The following is a 25,180-nucleotide window of genomic DNA, read 5'->3' as shown; positions in this document are numbered from 1 at the left end:
CTATTATTTTCTATTGAAGTGTATTAAATGGGATTCTGGGAACCTACACCAAACAGAATGGGCTCTCAACCCATACAATACAGATTACAATATTTGCTAGGATTAGGGGAAACGGATAGAAACAGATGCAATAAAACACACCTACTACAGAATCAGGACTTTTTTAAATAAAACATTTGCATCCATTTAAAGAGGACATAAATCCTCATGTGAACAGTAGAATAAATGCACTGCTTAAGATTTCTACTTCTACTCTGTGTTTAGATGCCCTGAATCTGCACCGAGGGGTAAGTAAAGGGTTAGGGGCATTTACAAAAAGTAAACATTTTCAACATCACTTTGTGGTCCGAGAGTTGTTATGCAAAGGTGTTCAGCTTGCTGGATAATTGGATACGACATTCAGTGAGACCAGTACATACACTATTCGTCTTCCCTTCTGAAAAGTTGAATGATATATACTGAATAATCAGTGGGGTCAGTGATCCCAACAACAATACTGTGTAAGGTTTGTGAGGCTTTAGATATAGACCAAGTGATAATTATATTGCCTACATCTTACTGCATGTTAATAAGCCATGCCCTAAATGCTTTATTATCACATAATGGTCACTAAGTCTAATTCAGCACCATTTCTTGAAAGCACAATATTGGTTTTTTACTTATATACTTTGGGAATTTTAGGTGAAGGTTATAAACATTTTGGAACCCCCCCCCCCAAGACCTGCGGCTGATTCCATGAATACAGCACTGTATTGTTTAGGGGCAGGAGACCGCAGGCACACAGATGCCCCCCATTCACCCCCTACTAAAGGAGAACTAAAGCCTAACTAAAGAAGTAGCAGAAAGAACTGTTGTACATTATGTTTTGGGTTTCTTTAAAAACCCAAGGCAACCACAGCCCTTTAGCAATAAAGATCTGTGTCTCCAAAGATGCCCCAGTAGCTCCCCATCTTCTTTTCTGCTGATTCACTGCACATGCTCTGTGCTGCTGTCACTTATTGAGCTTAGGAACCCACTCACAATACACAGTACACATAGAATAGAAATGTCACAATATAAAGCTGACTAATAATTAATACAGATAATTGCTACATGCTCAGAAACCCGCACAATTTACATCAGAATTTAATATTCAGCCTTGTAACATCAGCATATTTGACAGGGAAAAATACATTTAATTTTCTGCTGGATAATTAGTGAGGAGCCCTAAGCTTAGCTTCTCAACAGCTGCTCAGAGCCCACTGAGCATGTGAGTGTCACAGACACTTTCCAAGATGGTGACCCCCTGTGACAAGTTTGAAGTCCTGGATCATTGCTGCTATTGACAAGCTGATGCAATAAGTTCAGTATATAAAATAAGGCACGTCTACTCTTTTCAGTGTCGTTAGCCACGCAAGTTAGGGAGCAGCGGCAGATGTAACGTACGGCATGGCGCTGTACTACCTAGTACAGACCAGGTATTGGCTGTCATTGCACTCTGTACCTCACTTTGGATTTTTCTATCTGGAGCGAGCTAAAGAAAGCAGCCAGACTGAGGGCAGAAGTCATCACACACTTGCGCCTTTGGACTATTTAAACAACCCCCCAAATATGGCTGAATTAGGCAAAATATCCACCCTACAATAAAGAGAGGGCTTTTTACAGGACACTAAAAATGCAAACCAAATAATTAATTTTCAATTTTTGGTCATTTCATTTAAAGGTTATTAATTTAAAAAGTCGTTTAAATTTCTCATGAGCGTTTAGAGAAAATGCAAATGATAGCTCTCAGTTGCCTTTGCTCGTTTGTCACTAGAGGGCAGTGCAATGCAGACAAAACTTCCTAATGCAACCTAGAAATTAATTCATTTCTCTCTCTCTCTCTCTCTCTCTCTATGTTTGGTGTAATCCCTTATGTGCCAGGCAACAAAGAATATATACAGAATATATATAATTCTAGACCCCCCCATTGCTCCAACATATTCCATTGTCACAGAATGAAAAAAAAAAAACTAGGTATACACAGAATCCAGAATTCGGTTTGGGATTTGGCCCAAACCCAAGCCATTTTTAACTGGATTCAGAATTTCGGATCAAAAAATGATTCGGCCGAATCCTAAATCATAGAGTTTAGTGCATGCCTAGAAAAAAATGACCCAACTTCTGCATTATAAAACACCCTGTCAGACCTTATAATAATACCTAAATAAACACCAAGAGTTAGGACCTATGCAGGACACCAAATCAGAATGCTGAAATATTTACTATAGCTTTGACCTTTTCCCCATATCACATGACTGGGCTAAAAACTGGAATGTAAATAGCAGTGTTTTTAATTATACAGCTCAGTGCAATGAACTTCTCAGCAAACAAACCCATTATCAATAACAGACTAACATTACCTGTGGTACCAGTTCTACCTCCAGTTCCCCTTCCAAATACTGGCGCTCGAATTCTGCATTCTCCCCGACATACGAAGAGATCATTCGCTTTATTTGCTTGGTCTTAAGCAAAAGGCCCAGGCCGAAGTTATCCACACTGCAGAGCAAAGGAATAGTATTTTTAAAAAAACCAACATATTGCTAGTAAGATGCTGACATTGTATGTTATCAACTTCAAATGAATTTTTATTGTGGCGTAGATATTAATATTCTGAATGAATTTTGCAATCGGTCTTCATTTTTCATGGTTTTTCAGTTGTTTAACTTTTTGTTCGCCAGCTCTCCGGTTTGGTACTTCAACAGTGATCTGGTTCATAGGGTCCAAATTAACCTAGCAACCAGGCAGTGATTTGAATGAGAGACTGGAATATGAATAGGTTAAGGATTGAAATAGGAAGAAACGAAATATGTGACAATGACAATAAAATTGTAGCCTTGCTGAGCAATAGTTTGTTGTCTGTCTGCTGGAAAGAAGCAGAAAAGGAAGGAAAATAATCAAAAAACTATAAAAATACTTCATCAGAAGCTTCATGAATCACGAAACTAGTTAAGCAGGCAGCCCCACAGGAGAGATGCTGCTGTAATTTTTGATGGATTTATAGTAATTTTTTACTTTTTTAACATATTATTCTGGCTCTGCGGTGCTCCGTTCCTCTACATTGATTTTGCCAAGGTAGTAGGGTTAGAGCTACCCAAGCATAAGGACTCAAAAGCAGTCCGCCCAGGCGGAAATTTTTGAAAATTTCTGTTCAATTGATACAGACCTGTTATGGGAAAACATGTTTTTTAAACAAAATGCATCAGTTAATAGTGCTGCTCCAGCAGAATCCTGCAATGAAATCCTTTTCTCAAAAGAGCAAACAGATTTTCTTTATGTATTTAATTTTGAAATCTGGGGCTAGATGTGTTGTCAGTTTCCCAAGTGCCCTCAGTCATGTGACTTGTGCCCTGATAAACTTCAGGCACTCTATACTGCAAGTTGGAGTTAACCCCTCTCCCCCCAGCAGCCTATCAGTAGAACAAGGGGGAGGTAACCTGATAACAGCTCTGTAACACCTGCATAGCTAAAAATGCCTAGTGGTATATATGAGAACAGCACTCAATAGTAAAAATCCAAGCCGTGACTCCTTTGACTAGGAGAAACAATGGCTAATCCGAAAGCAGTTCCATTGTGAAATGCTGGCTCTTTCTGAAAGCAAAAAAACTGGCAAAATGACCTGAGATGGCTGCCTACACACAAATATTACAACGAATAAACTTAACAGTTCAAGAATAAAACTGTAAATGGTAGAATGAAGTACTTGCAATGTACACAGTGTACTTTAGTAATAAAAACTGTACCATAAAAAGCATTACAGAATCCCATTAAGATTTTACAATAAGCTGTTAGTATCTTTTTGAAAAAGCTTCCTTACCCTAGCACCCCCTTCCTCCCCATGACATCAGTGTTGAAGTCAACATCTCTTCTTCCATTGGCTGCTGCACAGGACATTGGGACCCAATAAGCTAGCAAGCAGGATTAGGCAGTTACAGGTGACCGATGCTATACAGTCGGGTCATGTGATCAGCAAACCATCAATTACTCAGAAATCAGAAAATAATATACATGTACAAACCACAGGTAGCACCTATAGGCAAATATTTTGTCCTTGGTAAGGAAACCAGTGGGAAAGGCCATAGGTTGTGCCAAGTGTTCAATTATCACACTGTGGGTTGAAATGATGCATTAGGGGTAGTGGCGAGTTTTCATAGTTCATATAACATCAGTATGAACTAGGGAGGGAAATCACTTGACTTTTTGTCACAAAACAAGGAAGTAAAACATGTTTTCCCCTTCCCACCCCTAATTTGCATATGCATATTAGGATTCGGATTAGTATTCGGCCAAATCTTCTGCAAAGGATTCGGGGGTTCGGCCGAATCCAAGATAGTGGATTCGGTGCATCCTTAGTATGAACAAGATGTCATACTTAAAGGGCAAGTCAACCACAAAATAAACAAAACGCATAATAAAAGAAAACAATTCTAAACAACTTTCCAATATACATTTATTAAACATTTTCAGTGCTCTTAAATTTGTAAAAACAATTGCTATTGAAAGCAGCATTTGCTTAATTCCTGGTTGTTACTTTTTAAACAATGTTCCCCAGCAAAAACAGGTCTGTTAATCAGCTGCCTTGACTTACATTGTTTCAACAGACTGAGCTACCAGGACAGAGAATAGAAAGGGACAAACATTGCTTTTAATAGCAATACATATATACAAATAACTTAAAAACCATAGGACATACAGTGGTGTGAAAAACTATTTGCCCCCTTCCTGATTTCTTATTCTTTTGCATGTTTGTCACACAAAATGTTTCTGATCATCAAACACATTTAACTATTAGTCAAAGATAACAAGTAAACACAAAATGCAGTTTTTAAATGAGGGTTTTTATTATTTAGGGAGAAAAGAAATCCAAACTTGTGTGAAAAAGTAATTGCCCCCTGAACCCAATAACTGGTTGGGCCACCCTTAGCAGCAATAACTGCAATCAAGCGTTTGCGATAACTTGCAGCGAGTCTTTTACAGCGCTCTGGAGGAATTTTGGCCCACTCATCTTTGCAGAATTGTTGTAATTCAGCTTTATTTGAGGGTTTTCTAGCATGAACCGCCTTTTTAAGGTCATGCCACAACATCTCAATAGGATTCAGGTCAGGACTTTGACTAGGCCACTCCAAAGTCTTCATTTTGTTTTTCTTCAGCCATTCAGAGGTGGATTTGCTGGTGTGTTTTGGGTCATTGACCTACTGCAGCACCCAAGATCGCTTCAGCTTGAGTTGACGAACAGATGGCCGGACATTCTCCTTCAGGATTTTTTGGTAGACAGTAGAATTCATGGTTCCATCTATCACAGCAAGTCTTCCAGGTCCTGAAGCAGCAAAACAACCCCAGACCATCACACTACCACCACCATATTTTACTGTTGGTATGATGTTCTTTTTCTCAAATGCTGTGTTACTTTTACGCCAGATGTAACGGGACGCGCACCTTCCAAAAAGTTCAACTTTTGTCTCGTCGGTCCACAAGGTATTTTCCCAAAAGTCTTGGCAATCATTGAGATGTTTTTTAGCAAAATTGAGACGAGCCTTAATGTTCTTTTTGCTTAAAAGTGGTTTGCGCCTTGGAAATCTGCCATGCAGGCCGTTTTTGCCCAGTCTCTTTCTTATGGTGGAGTCGTGAACACTGACCTTAATTGAGGCAAGTGAGGCCTGCAGTTCTTTAGATGTTGTCCTGGGGTCTTTTGTGGCCTCTCGGATGAGTTGTCTCTGCGCTCTTTGGGTAATTTTGGTCGGCCGGCCACTCCTGGGAAGGTTCACCACTGTTCCATGTTTTTGCCATTTGTGGATAATGGCTCTCACTGTGGTTCGCTGGAGTCCCAAAGCTTTAGAAATGGCTTTATAACCTTTGAAATTGAACTCAGGTGTGATAAACCACAGTTAAATTATTTTTTAACAAGGGGGGCAATCACTTTTTCACACAGGCCCATGTAGATTTGGAGTTTTTTTTCTCCCTTAATAACGTAAACCTTCATTTAAAAACTGCATTTTGTGTTCAATTATGTTATCTTTGACTAATAGTTAACGGTTTTTGATGAGCAGAAACATTTAAGTGTGACAAACATGCAAAAGAATAAGAAATCAGGAAGGGGGCAAATAGTTTTGCACACCACTGTATGTAATAAATGTATATTGCAAAGTTGCTTAGAATTAGGTTCTCTTTTATTAGGCAAATAATTATTTTCTGGGGTGATGTTCCCTTTAATCAGCAGCCCTGTTAATTGATGAATAATCTACTTAACACTTATGGATGATTTACCAGCCTCAGAAGTACAGAAGCCCTCCCTAAATGATATGCAATGCTCCAAACTCTAACCACAGAAGTTGTTGTTCTATACAAGACTCCTGAACCACTGGATGTGTGTGATGAACATAGTAAGCACCTACAAAAGCCAGCAGCACACTGAGCAATTGCAGGGACACCAACCCCTGAGAAACAGCTGACTAAGTTACAGAAGACAACATCCCAAACATGGACCCTCATAGAGGCACCACTGCTCTAACCAGATCAGGACTGATACAATGCCATGTAAGAAAGGTAGCACAGTACAGGAATGGGACCTGTTATCCAGAATGCTTGGGACCTGGAGTTTTCCGGATAATGGATCTTTCTGTAATTTGGATCTCCATACCTTCAGTCTACTAAGGCTGGTTTTGCTTCCAATAAGGATTAATTATATCTTAGTTGGAATCAAGTACAAGCTACTGTTTTATTATTACAGAGAAAAAGGAAATCATTTTAAAAAATTTGGATAATTTGATTATAATGGAGTATATGCAAGACGGCCTTTCCGTAATTCGGATCCTTTTGGAAAATGGGTTTCTGGACAACGGATCCCATACCTGTATATTCTTTTACTTCTGACCAAAATCGACTTTTTAGTCAATGGAAAAAAAAATGTGATGACAGAGCAGTATAAGGGTAGGGTCAGACTGGGCGATTCGGGGAGATTTAGTCACCTGACGACTAATCGCCTCATCTTTGCGCCACCCAATCTCCCCCAACGTCTTCCCTCTGTCTTGCACCGGCTAAAATGAAAAATCGCCTGCGTTAAAGCACACACGGCACTTCGTATTCCGAAGTTGCCTCACGAGGAAACCCGAATCGCCCAGTGTGCCCCTACACTAATAACCTCTGTATTATTTCACTTGCCCACTGGACTTAACGGACTATCCTAGGCAGATAAAACATTAGTGCAAACCTGCTACTGTGCAGCAATCAGAGCGAAGAGAGGTCAACCAGTTAAACTTGCTAAATATTAACCCATTAAGTAAGGCGATAGATAAGGCTTTATCTCATTATCCATAGGATCTCTCATAATGAGAACATGGAGAGCTGAGCCAAAGGTGAATGCTCAGTCAATCACAGAAGATATGAAAGCAGTAATTGGAAATTGACATAGAATATAGGGGAACAGTAACATCAAAAAATTTAAGTGTTTTAAAATAATAAAAATTGAATGCAGTGTTGCCCTGCACTGGTAAAACTGGTGTGTTTGCTTCAGAAACTCTACTATTGTTTTTATAAAGAAGCTGCTGTGTAGCAATGGGGGCAGCCATTCAAAGGAGAAAAGGCTTAGGTTACACAGCAGATAGCAATAATCTGTCATCCACTGTTTAGGGTTAGGCCACACTGGGCGTTTTGGGGAGATTTGGTCGCCTGGCGACTAATCTCCCCAAATGCCTTCCGTGACTGTGCCGGCTAAAACGAAAAAATGCTGGCGATAATCACACGCGGCGATTCGTTTTCCAAAGTCGCCCGAAGTTTCCTACATCGGGCAACTTGGGAAAACGAATTGCCGCATGTGATTAGCGCCGGCGATTTTTCATTTTAGCCGGAGCAGAGTCGGGGAAGGCATTTGGGGAGATTTTACCAATGCAGGCCAATACTACATGATATTTTCATTACTTTAAAACACTTATTTTTTGGTGTTCCTGTTCCGTTTAAGAGGCTTATGTCACATGGAAAACATTAGAATTAACAGCTCAACCAGCACTGTAGCTCTGGAATACTTGGGTTGGGATCCATTTGTTTAGGGCGAATCTTCAAAATCACCTCTTACCCAGTAAACTTTCATCCGACAAAAAAACAACAACAAAAAAAACAGTAATTAAAAGAAGGTGCCTAACTGGTTCTTAGGTCAGGTAATTCCCAGGTGTGATCTGTGTCTCGTGATAAGAAAACTTGATTTACTGGACTCCAGTTCCTATAAACCAGACCACAATGGGCAGGTAGGGGTGGTTCACCTTTAAGTTAACTTTAAGCATGTTATAGAATGGCCTAAGAAACTTTTCGATTGGTCATCATCATTTTTTTATATATATATATATATATATATATATATATATATATATATATATATATATATATATATATATATATATATATATAATTTCGGAGTTATTTGCCTTCTTCTGACTCTTTCCACCTTTCAAATGGGGGTCACTGACCCCATCTAAAACAGATGCTCTGTAAGGCTACATATTTATTGTTATTGTTACTTTTATTACTCATCTTTCTATTCAGGCACTCTCCTATTCATATTCCAGTTTTTTATTTAAACCAGGGCATGGTTGCTAGGATAATCTGGAACCTAGCAACCAGTTTGCTGATATTACTAAGTGGAGAGCTGCTGAATAAAAAGCTAAATAATTCAAAAACCACAAAAAATAAATGAAAAACCAGTTGCATATAGTCTCAGAATATTGATTTCTACATCATACTAAAAGTTAACCCAAAGGTGAACAACCCCTTTAAGGTGGCCATAGACATTACAAATACAATCTTTCCAGGAAAGATCGTGTGTGTAGAGCTGAATCATCAGATATACAAATAGAAACAATAGAATTCTACCTGTATCTGATGATTCGGCACTAACAATGGCCGATGTTCAGGTGCCTTCAAAGGCGCCCGATTAAAATTTTCCGGCCAGCCTGATCACAAGCCGAGCAATATCTGCTGATAATGGTCACCTTGTCTCCCACCATACACGCACCGAATATCATACGTATACATACATATCAATAACGTATTTTGTACGTAATTATTGGTGCGTCTACGGCCACCTTTAAAAATCTGCACTAATCCACAGAAAGGATCTTCTGGATAATGATAGTCAAGCTTCATAAAGGGCTGAGTATTGGCCTGAAACATTGCATCTTTTCAGATCAAAGCCATGAGAAGCAAAGAAAGGCTTTTTAAATATATTTCTTAATGGTGCTGTCTTCTACATTTTGATATCTGGAGTTGGTAAAAGTGGATACCGCGTGACGTGCACCTGTAATTTGGGAAGTTGAAAAAGCTTGGTGAGTGCTGGCTACTTGTTTGTCTACCAACTGGAAACTGTGACAGACCAGATTTTCACTATGGATTAATGGGATCACATGATAATCTGCTGAAACAGTTGCCAAAGCCACACCATAAAGAGAAGAGAGGTGCTGCCACCTTAAAAGGGACCTGGTACCTTAAGAAATAACTTAAAATACTAGTTTATGATGTTCGGCAAGCAAAATAAACTTTACTTAGCCTATAAAAATTATTTAAATCTCGTTTTTTTTAGTCTTGGAATTCACAATCACAGCAAGCAAGCAGTTGTAATTTTGTGTACACCATTATTAAGTCAAAGTCCTGCCGAAATCTTGTTTATTGCCAGAATGGTGGGGGGGGGCTGATGACCTTGCTTTGGCTACACAATTCGATGGTGAGGAAGGAGGGGAAATGTGAGGAGGGCATTGACATCTAGGAAGTGCAGAAAGGAAAGTTAAAGTAATTGCTTGCCCTGCCTCTACTGTATGCTTGAGGAATAGAAGCGGGGCAGGCAATACATGACTGACAGCTGAGGTTTTTTTAAACAAGTTTATAACAGGCATAGATGTATTTTTTCGTTAACAAAAATAAATTGGTTTTAGTTTTTAATTTGAAAAGGACTTTTATCATACAGCTTTTTATGTTAGAGTGACAAAGTCCCTTTTAAAGTTGCAGTGCCCATTACATTACATCATGCCAGGGTGAGATTAATAGGTAAGACAGCAGCACAATAATAATAGAGCTTAGGAGAACACAGGTCATGTGCTGTAACTGAAGGGTCGGGTCAAAGCAGGTGCACAGGGCAGCTTTGAGGGAAAATATTCCGGGTGCAGCACATACTTGATATAGGAACGTGTCAGTATCGCTTTAAAGGAGAAGGAAAGGCTTTGTGCACTTGGGGGTGCCAAATGTTAGGCACCGCCAAGTGATTGTATTGACTTACCTGCTCCTATCAGCAGAAACCTGCACCAGCCCGGGGTTATACCAGTGAGCACCACGGATGGATCCTCTTCCGGCTTCTTCTTTCTTCAAATTTCCTGGGGCAGTCGCATGCGTAGTAGAATGAAATAGCCAACTTTTTAGTTAAAGTTCGACTTTTCGCTCTATATCGCACGTGTCTGCCGTGGGAAATTTGAAGAAAGAAGAACCGGAAGAAGATCTCTCCGTAATGCTCACTGGTATAACCCCAGGCCAGTGCAGTTTTCTGCTGATAGGAGCACCGGCACAGGGTTTCGGGTAAGTCAATACAATCACTTGGCGGTGCCTAAAATTTGGCACCCCCAAGTGCACAAAGCCTTTCCTTCTCCTTTAAAATCCAATCACAAACTGATGTCCCTAGTGTTGAAGCACAGGCGGTTTTCCATTCCATCCAGTCTGATGAATGTTATAACTCTGCACATTCCATTACAGAGGCTTATGTCACATGGCCCTTATGGGTCCCCCTATTTATATCTTCACTTGAAGCATGTATTTAAAGTGGTGGTTCACCTTCAAGTTAATTTTCAGTATGTTACAGAATGGCCAATTCAAAGCAACCTTTCAATTTGTCTTCATTATTTTTTTTTTTATATATATATAGTTTCAGAATTAATTGCCTTTATCTTCTGACTCTCTCCAGTTTTCAAATGGGGGTCACTGGCCCCATTTAAACAACAAATGCTCTGAAAGGCTACAGATATATTGTTACTGCTACTACTTTTTATTACTCATCTTTCTATTCAGGCCTCTCTTATTCATATTCTAGTCTCTCATTTAAATCAATACATGGTTGCTAGGATTATCTGGACCCTAGCAACCAGATAGCGGAAATTGCAAACTGGAGAGCTGCTGAATAAAATGCTAAATAACTCAAAAGCCACAAATAATAAAAAAACAATTGCAAATTGTCTCAGAATATCACTCTCTACATCATAGTAAAAGTTAATTTAAAGGGCAACAACCCCTTTAATAATTCTTAAAAGTTACACTGCTCCATTGCAATGGTGGGTTGCAGGTCCAAAAATAGGCCTTGGTATTTCAAGTTCAAAATGGCAAAAACAGCTCCCCTACAAGCCCAATACATAGTGACTGTCTATGGCATCCTAGAGCAGGCCTTCTGGAATTTGACTTCACATCTGGAATCATAGACAGGCTCTGAGTGACTGTCTGGACTGCAATATATTTAAGTGCTTTCACATAATTCTCTGCCCAAGTGCATCTAAGGCACCAATCACTTCACTGCGAGTATACTGCCCTGGCTGCAATCAAACCTAAAACCCTAAGAGTGCAAGGCAGCAGTGCAATCCTTTTTAACATAAGGCAAACAGCAAGCAAATTATGAAAAATACAATGACCCCAGCTTATTTCTAGCAGTGTGCCCAACTAAAGGAAACATCAACTCCACCTCTACAAAGGCCTAAAGTCATTTCTTTAAAGGAACCGTAACACCCAAAAATGCATTTTAAAGTAGTTAAAAATATAATATACTGTTGTCCTGGATTGGTAAAAGTTATGCGTTTGCTTTAGAAAGACTACTATAGTTTATACAAATGAGCTGTTGGGGGCAGCCATTTAAACGGAAAAAGGAGAAAAAGCACAGGTTAACAGATAAGCTCTGTAATAGAATACAATGGTATTCTACACAATGCATCTGTTATCGGCTATGTAACCTGATCCTTAAATGGCGGCCTCCATGGCTATACAGCACCATGTTTATATAAACTATAGTAGAGTTTCTGAAGCAAACACACCAGATGTACCCGTGCAGGGCAACAGTTCATTATATTTTAATTACTTTAAAACAATTTGACTTTTTGGTGTTACTGTTCCTTTAAATACAGTGTACAAGTCCTCCTTGCCTACTGTGTAACACATGACATTGAAAACGTCTACTCGACTGTACTGTTATCTGACAATGATTACGTTCCAGCAAGGTCACTGCTGTAAAGTTTTCCAGTAGGCCGAGAAAGGGCTGTGTAACTGATAAAGGCATCTAATTACATGCAACGCACTGGTGCAGCCTGGCTGTGTAAATGTGAGTGACACACACGATTAATTTATCTCCGAATGCAATGTTCTCACTGTCATCTATATGCTAAATGTAATGTAAAGTTTTACAGCCTCAAAAGGAGGTAACCCTGTTCCGTTACCTGTATCTGAGTGCTAGCAATCTAGTTGTGCCAGCTGAATCAACCTGCTGCCATACCCAGCGCCACTCCTAAATAATCTCAGCGCTGTCTCAAATACATTACCCTACTCTGCCAAGAGCAATCTCATTAGGAACTAATATACTGCATGGTCGTAAATCCCTGTTTAACTGCTTCTTCTTCAATAAGAGCCAATGAACTGATCTGATCACATAATGAAATGATTTTTAGCTAAATGAACATTTTTGTAAAATTCCCTGCATCTTTATCTTAGTAAAACCTTAAAGAGGAACTACTGTGAAAATGAAAATTTATTATAAGCTTCATCATACTGAAATAAGAATCTCTGTAAATACAATCAATTAAAAGTTCTGCATCTAATCTGAAATAATCAAGTTTATATTCACTATTCCTCTCTCAGCATCTGTATCTTCATTTTGTCTTCATGCAGGAGTTTGTGTCAGATATTCATCGACAGTTAGATCCAATATATCTTATAGGGGGGCTTCCTTTCCTATCAGATGAATTAGAGCTCACTTGTATAGCCGATTTCAGTATAAACAAAATCCAACAAAATAACTGCCTTTTGCACAAATCCTGCATGTAGAGAGACATGATGTCTGGTGATTTTAATAGTGAGCTCCAATAAATCTTAAGTGATAGTTCACCTTTAAACAAACAGTGCCTGGTCTCAGGGGGTTAACTATTTCCCAACATATTTATTCATCCCAACGCTTTTGTTTGACTTTTTGTACATATGCAAAATTCTCCCAGCAGATTAGCTCGTTACCTGCTGCAGATTATTGCAGAATCTATGGTGCTGGGTGTCAGGGACCTTGACTGGATTACTTATCAGATTCTATTGCAGGCCAGGCAGTCGGGCCCCCCACCCCCCTCTGAACAAAATTTTGCCGCCGGCTTCCCCTTGGCTTTGACGTTTTTGGGGAGGTGGCGAGTGCGCTGCCTTTCAGATTCTCTCTCTCTCTTCAAATCATTTGACCAGGGACCAGATAAAGTGGCCATACACCACCTGACAAACGCTGTCAACTCTCCATATCCATTTGGTAACTTATCACCCCGAGTATGGGCCCACTGGCCTTTGGTGAAAACCTGTATCTCCGGTTCCTGAAATTCCACGACACCTTGTATTGGATTTGGATATGTGCTACAGCTTTTTCCCAGTACTAACGAGAGGGTATCAGTGATAAGATGATTTTTATTTCCTTGGTTTATAAGAGAAGCAGAAGGTATTTTCAAGTGAACCACCTGTATACAAAAGATTGACTGCCTACTATACTCACCCTGCATTGTTGCTCACAGCTGTGATCCCTTTAACTCCAGTCTTCAGGAGTCCTGAGATAAGATTCTCTGGGATTCCACACAAACCAAAGCCTGGGAGAGAGAATATACAGACACTATTAATGGACAGGCACATGGGCTGTTTTGTTAATTAAGAAAATTTAAATTTGCTGCTGGAATGAATCAGGACCTCTCTTCTGGCTCTTACTGACTGGGTGCTTATAATATTATTGCAGGTATCTAACCTGATACTGTCGGCAAGTACTGCATTTATATTCTGGGTGTCACATCGATTAAGCATGGCCTGTCCGGCATCTATAGCTTCTTGCTAAAAAGGCAAATATCAAAGAGAAATAGGGAAATGTAGAACTTTGGCACACTGTTACAGGTATTGGATCCATTATCAGGAAACCCATTATGCAGAAAGCTCTGAATTACAGGAAGGCCATCTCCAATAGACTCCAAATAATTCAGGATTTTAAAAATGATTGCCTTTTTCTCTGTAATAATAAAACAGTACCTTGTACTTGATTCTAACTAAGATATAATTAATCCTTACTTCAGACAAAACAATTCTATTGAGGTTAATTCATGTTTTATCTGAAAAAAAAAACCGAATGCAGTTTATGCAGTTGCCAATTCTATGTTGGCCAGCACATAATGGGATAATTTACAACAAATAAAGCTGGCCATAGGCACAAAGATCTGATAGTACGAATCGAGGATTCGTATGATTTTCGAACCGTGTGTGGAGAGTCCCGACATTTTTCGTCCGGCGGAGATCGTCGTTTGGTCGATCGGCCAGGTTAGAAAATTTCTGTCGGCTGCCGATAATATCTCTGCGTGTATTGCCGATCGTACGATTTTCAGTGGGAGACTGTCACTAGCTTTGGTTGGACATAGATATCGTACGATTGCTGTCAGGGGCAGAACATTGCTGATCTGTTCTTTAACTAATCTGACTGGTAAGACTTTGATCTGAATGGTTAGTGGCGGGTCGGGAGATTACCTTTCCATGACTGCACTATGGGGTATGTAGTTTTTTTTTTATCATGCAAGAAACAAAAAAAGACTTGCATTTTGGCTAATGCAATGGTATATACAACATCTTACACTATGGATTAATCACACAGCATTGTGTATTTTATAGTAATTTTGCACTTGCTAACATTGACTATTACCCTGATCTCCAAGCAGGTATCCAGGGGTTAAAATAAGCATTCACCCTAATTATCATCCTGTATAGCCCTCAGATGTGGAATATCCTTGTCTTTAAGTAATAAATTAATTGCAGGTATATGGGGTGATATTAAAATGCTTGATTTACCTCCAACAAGTAGTGTTGAACCATCTGGGATGTCTTTCACTGCTTCCACGGGGTCGGAGTAGAATTTGGAATGCCGCTGGTTGCTGGTGGAAAAATAGCAGCTGCAGCTCTAAAAGCGAAAGGCAGTAGTGAGCCGCTGGAAAATCCTCCAAAGTCACATGCATTTTACACTCAATTAACCTTGTATATCTGACCTCATATAACTGCTACTGTGCCAATGAGGTTTAAGCCTATGGACTTATGCCAGGTGCCGTTACAGCGAGAATTGCTGGGAGTTTTTTGGCAAATGGTGCAATTAAGGCTATTTGGTGAGCTGGTAGAAAAAAAAAAAATCACCTTGGGTTGGGTGAGCAGTCTATTAAAATGGTCTATAAAAAGTCATAAAAGAACTGGGGAAAAAGTCTAGGGAAGGCAGCCAAACTAATTACAGGGATGAGCTATACAACTTTTAATAGAAGCAGAAAACAAAAACTATGGGACCGTGTTAGGCAGTAACAAAAATAACAAATAAAAAAAAAAACAAATGCAAAAAGTATTGTAGAAGCGATACCTATATTGGCTAACAATACTTGCAATGTATTTTTATTGTTAGCCAATATAGGTATCACTTCTACAATACTTTTTGCATTTGTTTGTTTTTTTATTTGTTAATGGAAGCAGACAAACTGGGGTTATAGTCAGTGGCTTAACTTGATGATACTGGGCCCCACAGCATTAAAGAGGCTGGGCTGTTATACCAATATATGTCGAAATTGCTCATTATTTAGGGCCTCATGGGGGGCAGCCCCTGGTTACAGCATCCTGTATATGAAGCAGGCCCGGATTTGTGGAAAGGCCACTAAGGTCCAGGCGGCAGGATTTTAGGGGGCAGCATGCTGCCCAACCACATTGGTTCAATAACACTGGGGATGCGCACGAGATACAATCGTTTTTTAAATTTTCCGTGCACCACAGGGGCGACGAACAGCAGTGGGCCTAGGGGCCGCTATGTAAATCTGGCCCTGATATGAAGTGGTATAAATCATTATACAAAGAACAGCATTACTGTAGGCACCAGAAGAAAGGTGTGCTAAGCAACAAATGAACAATACACCGGATACAAACAAATCGCATACACATGGCACACGTAAGGCTTGTGTGACACAGGGAAATGTACTTGTAGCTGGATAGATACAGATATTCGATGTTTCTATATCAGCAAGTGATTTATAAAGTCCTAAAGCTCACATGAGTGTAACTCTATGGCATTTCTTTAGACCACGGGGGCTGATTTACTAAGGCAGGTGCTAAACTGCACCAGGGCAATTGCCCAGAGCTGTGACTAGTAACAAGCTATTTGCAGTTTGATTGCTTTCAGAAACTGCACTTGGACTTGACTGTTTAGCACCAATGTTTACAAATGCCATTATGCCCTCATCCCAATGCAGCATGGGTAAGTCCACATGGCACTGCCATAAAGCAAATTCTAGTGTTGGGGCGTGTAGACTTATAAAGTGTATACTGTCACACTGAACCCTACTGACACATATGGCGCAAAACCAGCTCTGGCAGATTGGCATCCTGTGCTAAAGAGCTGCTGTCACGTGAGAAGCAGCCAAAATTGCGCCAATCAGAAGCAGAGTCTAGCCAAGGTCACGGCCCCCCAATCAGTCAGAGGGAGAATAAACAGAGAATCCCCGGCTCCCTATACACTGCCCACGCGGGAGGAACCTACTCATATAATGGTATCGCCCTGAGACACGTGACTGGAGCACTGTTCACTCTGCTGCTCCTCAGTGCCAAGTAATTAGGAGCCAGTGCTGCACACTTGGAAGTGACTGTCCCCTTTCCCTACCTTGTTCTGCCCAATCCAGGCCGCGCTAACCCTGCTCCTGTGTTGCCATCCGGCCTGCAAGGCGATACCTCTTCTGAGCGTGGCCAGGAGATTACAAGCAGCAGCCATCCTACCCGAGTGTCAGACTCAGTGCAATGGGCTCACGTTCAAGGAGGCCGGGGCCCACAGTGTAAGAAGAGGGGGTGGGGCTGCCGGCTGGGAGGGGACACAGCGAGCAACGTTGCCGGGTAGGTCAGTTTGCAAGGAGAGCAACACAAGGTTATTCTAGGGCTTGTGAACTACAACTCTCGCCTACATATGGGTGAAGGGCGGTCCCGGACTGGTAATCTGTTTGTTCTGGCAATTGAGGCCGCTCTATTTTTTTCTATAAGTGGGCCGCTCGTGATCTATACTCTGAATAAGAAACTGCCTTTTAATGCATCTGTCAGGCTCTAGGACCACTACTTCAACTCCCACTGTAGCTCCGCCCCTCCCACTCGTAGCTGTTCTGCTGCTGCTGTATGTGTGGAAGTCGGATGAGCAGGGTCTCCAGCAGATACTGCAGCTGCTTAAACGCTCTCAGTCCCCTCTCAAGCTAAAGCAAGTGAGCAGCTAATGGGTTAATTAACTAGTGACAGTACATTGTGCTTTTATATTGAGAGCATATTTGTGACTGTCCACTGGCTCAACTCCATAGCTAAGGCAGTGTTCCTGGTGGCACTGTGGCTTATACAGCTGAGTTCTTGCTGGCAAATAATGGGTAGTATTTCTACTGGTACATTGGCATTTAAAGGAGAAGGAAACCCCCGGGCGCAAAACCCCTCCCCCCTCACCTGTGTTGCTCCTCCTCCCCCCTGGCCTACCCGTCCCGCTGGGCAAATGCCCCTAACTTGTTACTTACCCCTCTGTGCAGGTCCACGGAGTTCACAGGCGCCATCTTCTCCCAAGCGATCTTCTTTCTGCTTTGACCGGCGTTTTTGGCGAATGCATAGTAGGAGCATTTCACCGGTACGGATCCACTGCGCAAGCGCCAAAAGACACAAAGTTTTCCGATTTCACTTCGTGTCTTTTGGTGCATGCGCAGTGAATCCGTACCGGCGAAATGCTCCCACTGTGCATGCGCCAAATACGTCGGTCAAAGCAGGAAGAAGACATTTTTGTAACGTTGTTGAAGACTCATGATACATCTCATGTTAAAATCTTTAGACTGCATTAAAACATAATGCGATGTGTAATGTATCATAATGTAATTATCTATAATATGTGTGTTGTGTGTGTTTGTATGTTAAACTCTGGCATAATAATTTCCTTCGGGATTAATAAAGTTTTTATCTATCTATCTATAACAGTGCTTTGTGTATGATCGATACGAGTGACGGACGATTCGCATGGCGGGCATGGATTCGTGACGAATTTCCGCACTTCGCCGCCTGCAAATTTTTTGTGAAACTGCTGCAAAAATTTGAAGCGGAAAAATTTGCTGCAACAAAAACAGTTGCGCGTGTAAAAATTGTCACACACTTTAAATTTGTTGTGCGTCCATATTATTTGACGCCCATTGACTTCAATGCGTTTCGCATATTTTCCTCCGTTCCGTGAATTTTTTGGTGAAGCGAAACGGGACAGATTCACTCATCATTAATCAATATTGTCTTTTGTTTTGATCAAGATACAAAGAGCAAAAAAGAAACCGTATTGATTCAGAAGTAGACAGGTACAGTTAGGGGCAGATTTATCAGAATACTAAAACGTAATAAATAAGAACTCACCCACGTTCTATTCATTCCTGTGGGATTTTTAGAATTATATGTATCAATGGGTGAACGTTCGTACCATTTGGTAAATACGGTTCTAAAAATCTCACATGAAAGAATAGAACATGGGTGAGTTCTTATTTATTAAAGGATAAGTAAACCTTAATAAGTGAATATAAAATGAATGAGGGTGTTAGTCTAAGCAATTTTGCAATGTACATTTTTTAGGATTATTTTTTATTTCCAAGATATTAAAGGGATACCGTCATGGGAAAAAAATTTTTTTTCAAAATGAATCAGTTAATAGTGCTACTCCAGCAGAATTTTTTATATTCTATTTTGAAATCTGACATGGGGCTAGACATATTGTCAATTTCCCAGCTGCCCCCAGTCATGTGACTTGTGCTCTGATAAACTTCAATCACTCTTTACTGCTGTACTGCAAGTTGGAGTGATATCACCCCCCAGCAACACAAAAGAACAATGGGAAGGTAACCAGATAACAGCTCCCTAACACAAGATAACAGCTGCCTGGTAGATCTAAGAACAACACTCAATAGTAAAATCCCATGTCTCACTGAGACATTCAGTTACATTGAGAAGGAAAAACAGCAGCCTGCCAGAAAGCATTTCTCTCCTAAAGTTCAGGCACAAGTCACATAACTGGGGGCAGCTGGAAAATTGACAAAATGTCTAGCCCCATGTCAGATTTCAAAATTGAATATAAAAAAAATCTGGTTGCTCTTTTGAGAAATGGATTTCAGTGCAGAATTCTGATGGATTAGCACTATTAACTGATGCATTTTGAAAAAAAACATGTTAGGACACGTACTAACATGAATGAATTTTGTTACAACAGCGCCACCTGCTGGTCATTTTCCCACCAGTCTGACCACCAAGTAGTCAAGGAAGTTGTCAGGAAAAAGAAAGAGGCTGCTCTGATGTTCTTCTGCTTAGGAAAAAAATTAGAAACCTTTCTCAAATTTTTCCTCGATCTGACAGAAATATCAAGCCTCTCCGATAGAGATCTGGCTGATTTTTGGCCAGATATCGTTTGAGGAGGGCTGTCGGAGGATAAGCAGCTGAATCTGTCTAAAGGACCTGAATCAGCAGCTTAAATCTGCCCGTGCAAGGCCACCCTAAGTCCTGGGCATTACTATGCATGTTCTGTGATGGTGAGTGCTGCTGAAACAACCATACATACAGGTAAAGTCTGTCACACACATATTCATGTATATAGAGACCACTGAATATAAACCAGTCAGTGATATCCAACTAGGGTGCACAATGACTTACGTGACGTATTTACAACCCACTGGGTTTTGCACATGCTCTGTAAATATTATGCACCATGCACACAGTGTTTATTGTTTACTGTTCACACTGTTATTGTTCACATATCACAGACACCCACTTATAGACCAGATGCAATAACCATATCTAAATCCACAGCTTGAGCAACTTGAGTCCTAATGTTTTTACACCGCCATAAAAGATTGTTTTTCCTGTCCAGTATCTTATAGCAACCGGCCGCACTTCTTTGTTATTGTGACTGTACCACACCATTAAAGGCTAACTACTGATGTTGCTAGGGGTTACTAGACAAGGGAGCATTTTAAACTCTGCGCACACACATACACATCATACATTTACAATGCACTTAAAGGAACATTAACATCAAAAAATGGAAGTGTTTTAAAGTAATAAAAATATAATGCAGTGTTGCCCTGCACTGGTAAAACTGGTGTGTTTGCTTCAGAAACACTACTATTGTTTATATAAATAAGCTGCTGTGTAGCAATGGGGCAGCCATTCAGAGGAGAAAAGGCTCAGGTTACAGAGCAGATAAGCTCTGTAGAACATAATGGTGTCATCTGTCATCCACTTTGCCATATAGGCTTTTTTCCATTGCTACACATCAGCATATTGATATAAACAATCGTAATGTTTCTGAATCAAACAGGTCTGTTTTACCAGTTCAGGGCAACATGTTATTTACATTACTTTAAAACATTTGGTGACTGTTCCTTTAAACCTGGGGTACCCAACTTTTTTTTTACCTGTGAGCCACCTTCAAATGTAAAAAGAGTTGGGGAGCAACACAAGCATGAAAAAGTCATTTGAGGTGCCAAATTAGGGCTGTGATTGGCTATTTTGTAGCCCCTATGTGGACTGGCAGCCTACAAGAGGCTTTACTAGGCACTATACTTAGTTGTTATGCAATTACAACTTGCTTTCAAGCTTGGAATTCAAAAATTATCGCCTGCTTTGAGGACCCTGAGAGCAACAGCCAAGGGGTTGGAGAGCAACATGTCGCTCACGAGCTACTGGTTGGGGATCACTGCTATAAACTGATGCCACGTTGTGTGCATATTGACACTATTCACAAAAAAGCACACATGCAACAGTGTGAGTTTTGGTGTTATTGCATGCAATTATGGTGGATGCAGCTTTGTGCATGGTTTCGCTTACACATTCTGCAAAAAAAAAATTTGCATTATGGGGAAAAAAAAGATGCACCATGTAGTATTGCAATGGATCAAAGCCACTTGCTGATCAGCTGTTGTGGGTTATCGTACAGGGGGGTGGATTGCATTGTATTTGTTATCCACCCACTAAGATTGTAAGCTTTATGGGCTAGGGACATCCTTACCATATGGCAGATTTATTAAGGTTTCGAATGGTAAATTCGAAAAGTACCTAAGTGCTAAGAGTTCAATTTGCAGTTGGAATGAGGGCCTTGCCCCAAAGAGCTTACAATCTATCAGATTTACCAATGGTATGAAGACTGTTGTATACTTACAGCATGCCGTATGCGTTGCATCGTCTCCTGCTCAGCAAAAGCACAAGCCCAGTGCCAACCCTTGTATACACTGACCCTAGCTGAAAGTGTGCACTGCTCTGTATAAGAGGAAAGTTCATCTGATTTGCACCATATGTAACACACAGTGTTGACTATCCGCAAGAAAGATCTGACATAAAGCAGCAATATCTGCCCATAACAGACAGGCGGTCTATCAACATACTTTGCCCAGCCTGTTTTTGACAACTGAAAGTCAGACAAGAAGTGAGTCCTGCAACACCCAGACATTATGATTGAAAGTATCAGGGACGATCCTTTGCAGAATATAAAAAAAAAAAAAACAAATAGTGCCAAACGGATAATTTATTGTAAAAAAACACAAACCCCCATATGTAATAAAAGGCACCAAGTTTGCCCAGGAGCAGTAACCCACTACGACTAGTGATGGGCGAATTTGTTTTGCGAAATTCGCAAAACTGGCGAAAAATTTACGCAGGTCAAAGTTGACGCAGGTGCCCATTAAAGTCAATGGGCGACTGTTTATTGTCGCCGGGTCAAAATTGGCTCCACAAGGGAGGGTGAAAACCACTCTCGCAAATCCGCTGCATGATTTCTGTCCAACCACTGGCAGTAGCATCCTCTCCACGGGAATCAGAAGTTGCGTGAACAGACTCGGCAGATTTCGGAGAAGAAACGCGAGTCTCTGCAATTTGAGCCAAAATCTGCCAAAGTCTGTTTGCGCCACTTCTGATTCATGTGGAAAAGAGAGGATGTTACTGTCAGTGGTTGGGTCGGAAATGAAACAGCGGATTTCAGTGAGCTGTTTTTGGCCCCATGTGGCCCTAGCCTTAAATTCACCTTTAGGTTAACTTTTAGTATGTTATATGGTTAATTATATGCAAATTTTTAATTGGTCTTCATTTTTTTTATAGTTTTTAAATTATTTGCCTTTTTGTCCTGACTCTAGCTTTCAAATGGGGCCGGGGGGGGCACTGACCCCATCTAAAAACTGTAAGGGTCTGGCTACACTGGCAGATTCGGGGAGATTAGTCATGCTGGACGACTTCGGAAAATGAAGCGCTCCGCGTGCCTGCCCCCAAGCCGGCGGAAGGCAGATCTGGTAGATTAGTCGCCTGGCGACTAATCTCCCGAAATCTGCCCGTGTGGCCAGACCCTAAGGCTACAAATGTATTGTTATTGCTACTTTTTTTATAATCAGGCCTCTCCTATTCATATTGCAGTCTCTTATACAAAGTGATGCATGGTTGCTAGGATAATTTAGACCCTAGCAACAAGATTGCTGAAATTGGAAAGTACTTTTCTTTTCAATAACATATAACAGAGCAAATTATAGGCACCCATTCAGAACAACGATTACTTTGAACCACTTTGAATTTCGCAAAGGTGAATATCTGCTTAAGGAGTTTCACCTTCAAACACTTTTTTCAGTTTAGTTTATTTCAGTTTGTTTTTTCAATTTGTGACCATTTTTTTGAATATTGAATTTAAAGTTTTATTTTTTTTGTCTTTCTGATGCAGCCCTGTGAGGGGGGGTCGCCAACTCTGTAACTGTTTTAAATTGATACATTTAGTTGATACATTTTGTCCCTGCTGAACAAAATCCATGCGTTTCATTACAGGCAGCTGTTAGAATTGATACAACAGTTGCTAATACTCCAGAAGATGCTGCTGAGAAATGTATCAACTAATGGAGGAAATTGTAAAAATTTTGAATCTGCACCTGAAATACTGAGCTGCCAGACTGAAACACAAGAGACAGGAACTTTAAACTTCAATTTTGGAAAAACAGTAAGGAATAAAAACGAAACCAATTGAAAAAAGTCTTTATTTCTGGTGAGCAATCTGAAATCAACTAAACTGAAAAAAAGTGTTTGGAAGGTGAACGACTCCATTAAAATATTTCATCTCTGGAGCTCCCCTTAGTTCCTTCCCAGTTGGTGCTAATGTTTGTTTCAGTCTTATGTAGGGTTGCCACCTGGCCAATATTTTACCGGCCGGTAAAAATTATGCTTGATACCAATGTTTTTAATAGGAAAAAACGGCAAGATTATAGGAAGGCCGGTATTTTTTTCCCGAAAAGGTGGCAACCTAGTCTTATGTCAGCCCTGCTCTACATTATACATTAGTCATTTGCTAAAAATACACAGCAGGCAGCAGTCAAAATCATGGCTGTTTGCAGAGCAGGAATGTCGTGCTCCATCACATGAGCCTATATTTAGCTTAATATAATGGAACAGATGAGCTTTGTAGGCTAATGATGTGAGACAGATTTCATCCTTCTTTGGATGGACTGAGGCAGAAAATTGCCTGCTAACCCGGAGATGAGGGAAATAAAATGTAAAAAAGGTTGTTTGCGTTGTGATATTCTGCTCATTACTTTATCTGCCACTAAAATAATATAGTACTTAATGGAGAGAGGATGAGAAAGCACAGCTGGTATGTACTGTAGGTAACCATTCTGCAATTAAAAGGGACAATATTGTGTTTAAATGGTGTTCGTTTCATCCTTTAATAAAAGCTACATTTATCTGGCATTGATTTATTCTTAAAGAGCCATGTCATACATAGCAATTTCAGGTGTTTTCCTGCCAAGTTTACACCTCTTGTATGGCCAAAGTCACATATACTGAGACCTTTTACTAGTGTCACACTAGCACCCAGTAATCACTGCTTCCTCTAGAGCAGGGGTCCCCTACCTTTTTTTTACCCGGGAGCCACATTCAAATGTAAAAAGAGTTGGGGAGCAACAAAAGCATGAAAAAAAACCCTTGGGGTGCCAAATAAGGGCTGTTATTGGCAATTTGGTAGCCCCTATATGGACTGGCAGCCTACAGGAGGCTATGCTTGGCACTATACTCAGTTTTTATGCAATTAAAATGTGCTTCCAAGAATGGAATTCAAAAATTAGCACCTGGTTTAAGGACACTGAGAGCAACATCCAAGGGGTTGAAGAGCAACTTGTTGCTCATGAGCTACTGGTTGGGGATCACTGCTCTAGAGTTACACTTCTGTTTCCAAGGCATTAGTTTCCCTGCTAGCTCCACCTAGTGGCAGACTTCTTTAATAAATATGAACATGGTTGCACTAAAAATGCACAGATAAATGAATACCATTCTAGTTAGAGTCCTGCAGTGGGTCGGGTACCCGCTGGTTACCTGCAAAAACCTGCGGGTTGCGGGTAGAAGTTACGGTGTGGGTATAGACGCGGTTCTGCCTAATTTGGCTGGAAAACCACCAACCTGGCAACCCTAAAACCATCCCACTGCTTGGATCCTCATGCTCAAGTAAAAGAGTAGCTGGGCCTTTCCCCAGCAGGCTCTGCCTCCTCTGTAGTTATGCCATTGTTCATAGTTGCAGCTGGCGGCTCCCCAGTGCTTGAAACAGTCTGGAGCGATGAGACTGTGACGTTGCTCCGCATATGATCTAAAACACACAGGCATTCGTCTGGACATAATTGGATTGGGGTAAAGGCTGACGTTGACAGCTGGGCAGGGTTGGGACGAGGGCTATTACTGTATCCTGAAATGCTTGGGGCCACAATATGTCATGGGATGTTGGAGCTATGGTGTTTTGTCATAACATGCTGCAGTACCTAGTGCAACTATACTCCTGTTAGGCTCATTTGAACTTGCCGAAAGAGGGATGGTTTTGGTAATTGGGTGACCTACATTTGGGGGCAGCTACAAAGTGGGCCCACAACATTCACCG

The 25,180-nt window shown here is 40.7% G+C and overlaps 1 protein-coding gene across 1 annotated transcript in view; it reads right to left on the bottom strand.

Annotated features, from left to right (window-relative positions):
* oxct1.L (3-oxoacid CoA-transferase 1 L homeolog) overlaps window positions 1–17,047 on the bottom strand; it is a 74,316-nt gene extending 57,269 nt beyond the window's left edge. Inside the window, 4 exon segments of the mRNA NM_001089771.1 lie at window positions 2,382–2,517; window positions 13,757–13,847; window positions 15,082–15,190; window positions 16,916–17,047. Coding sequence (NP_001083240.1) covers window positions 2,382–2,517; window positions 13,757–13,847; window positions 15,082–15,190; window positions 16,916–17,023 — 444 coding nt within the window. The 5' untranslated portion in view covers window positions 17,024–17,047.
* Between the last annotated feature and the right edge of the window lie 8,133 nt (window positions 17,048–25,180).

This window comes from Xenopus laevis, chromosome 1L (assembly GCF_017654675.1).
Source record: "Xenopus laevis strain J_2021 chromosome 1L, Xenopus_laevis_v10.1, whole genome shotgun sequence".
Lineage (NCBI taxonomy): Eukaryota > Metazoa > Chordata > Amphibia > Anura > Pipidae > Xenopus > Xenopus laevis.
This window is presented reverse-complemented; position numbering and strand designations above follow the sequence as displayed.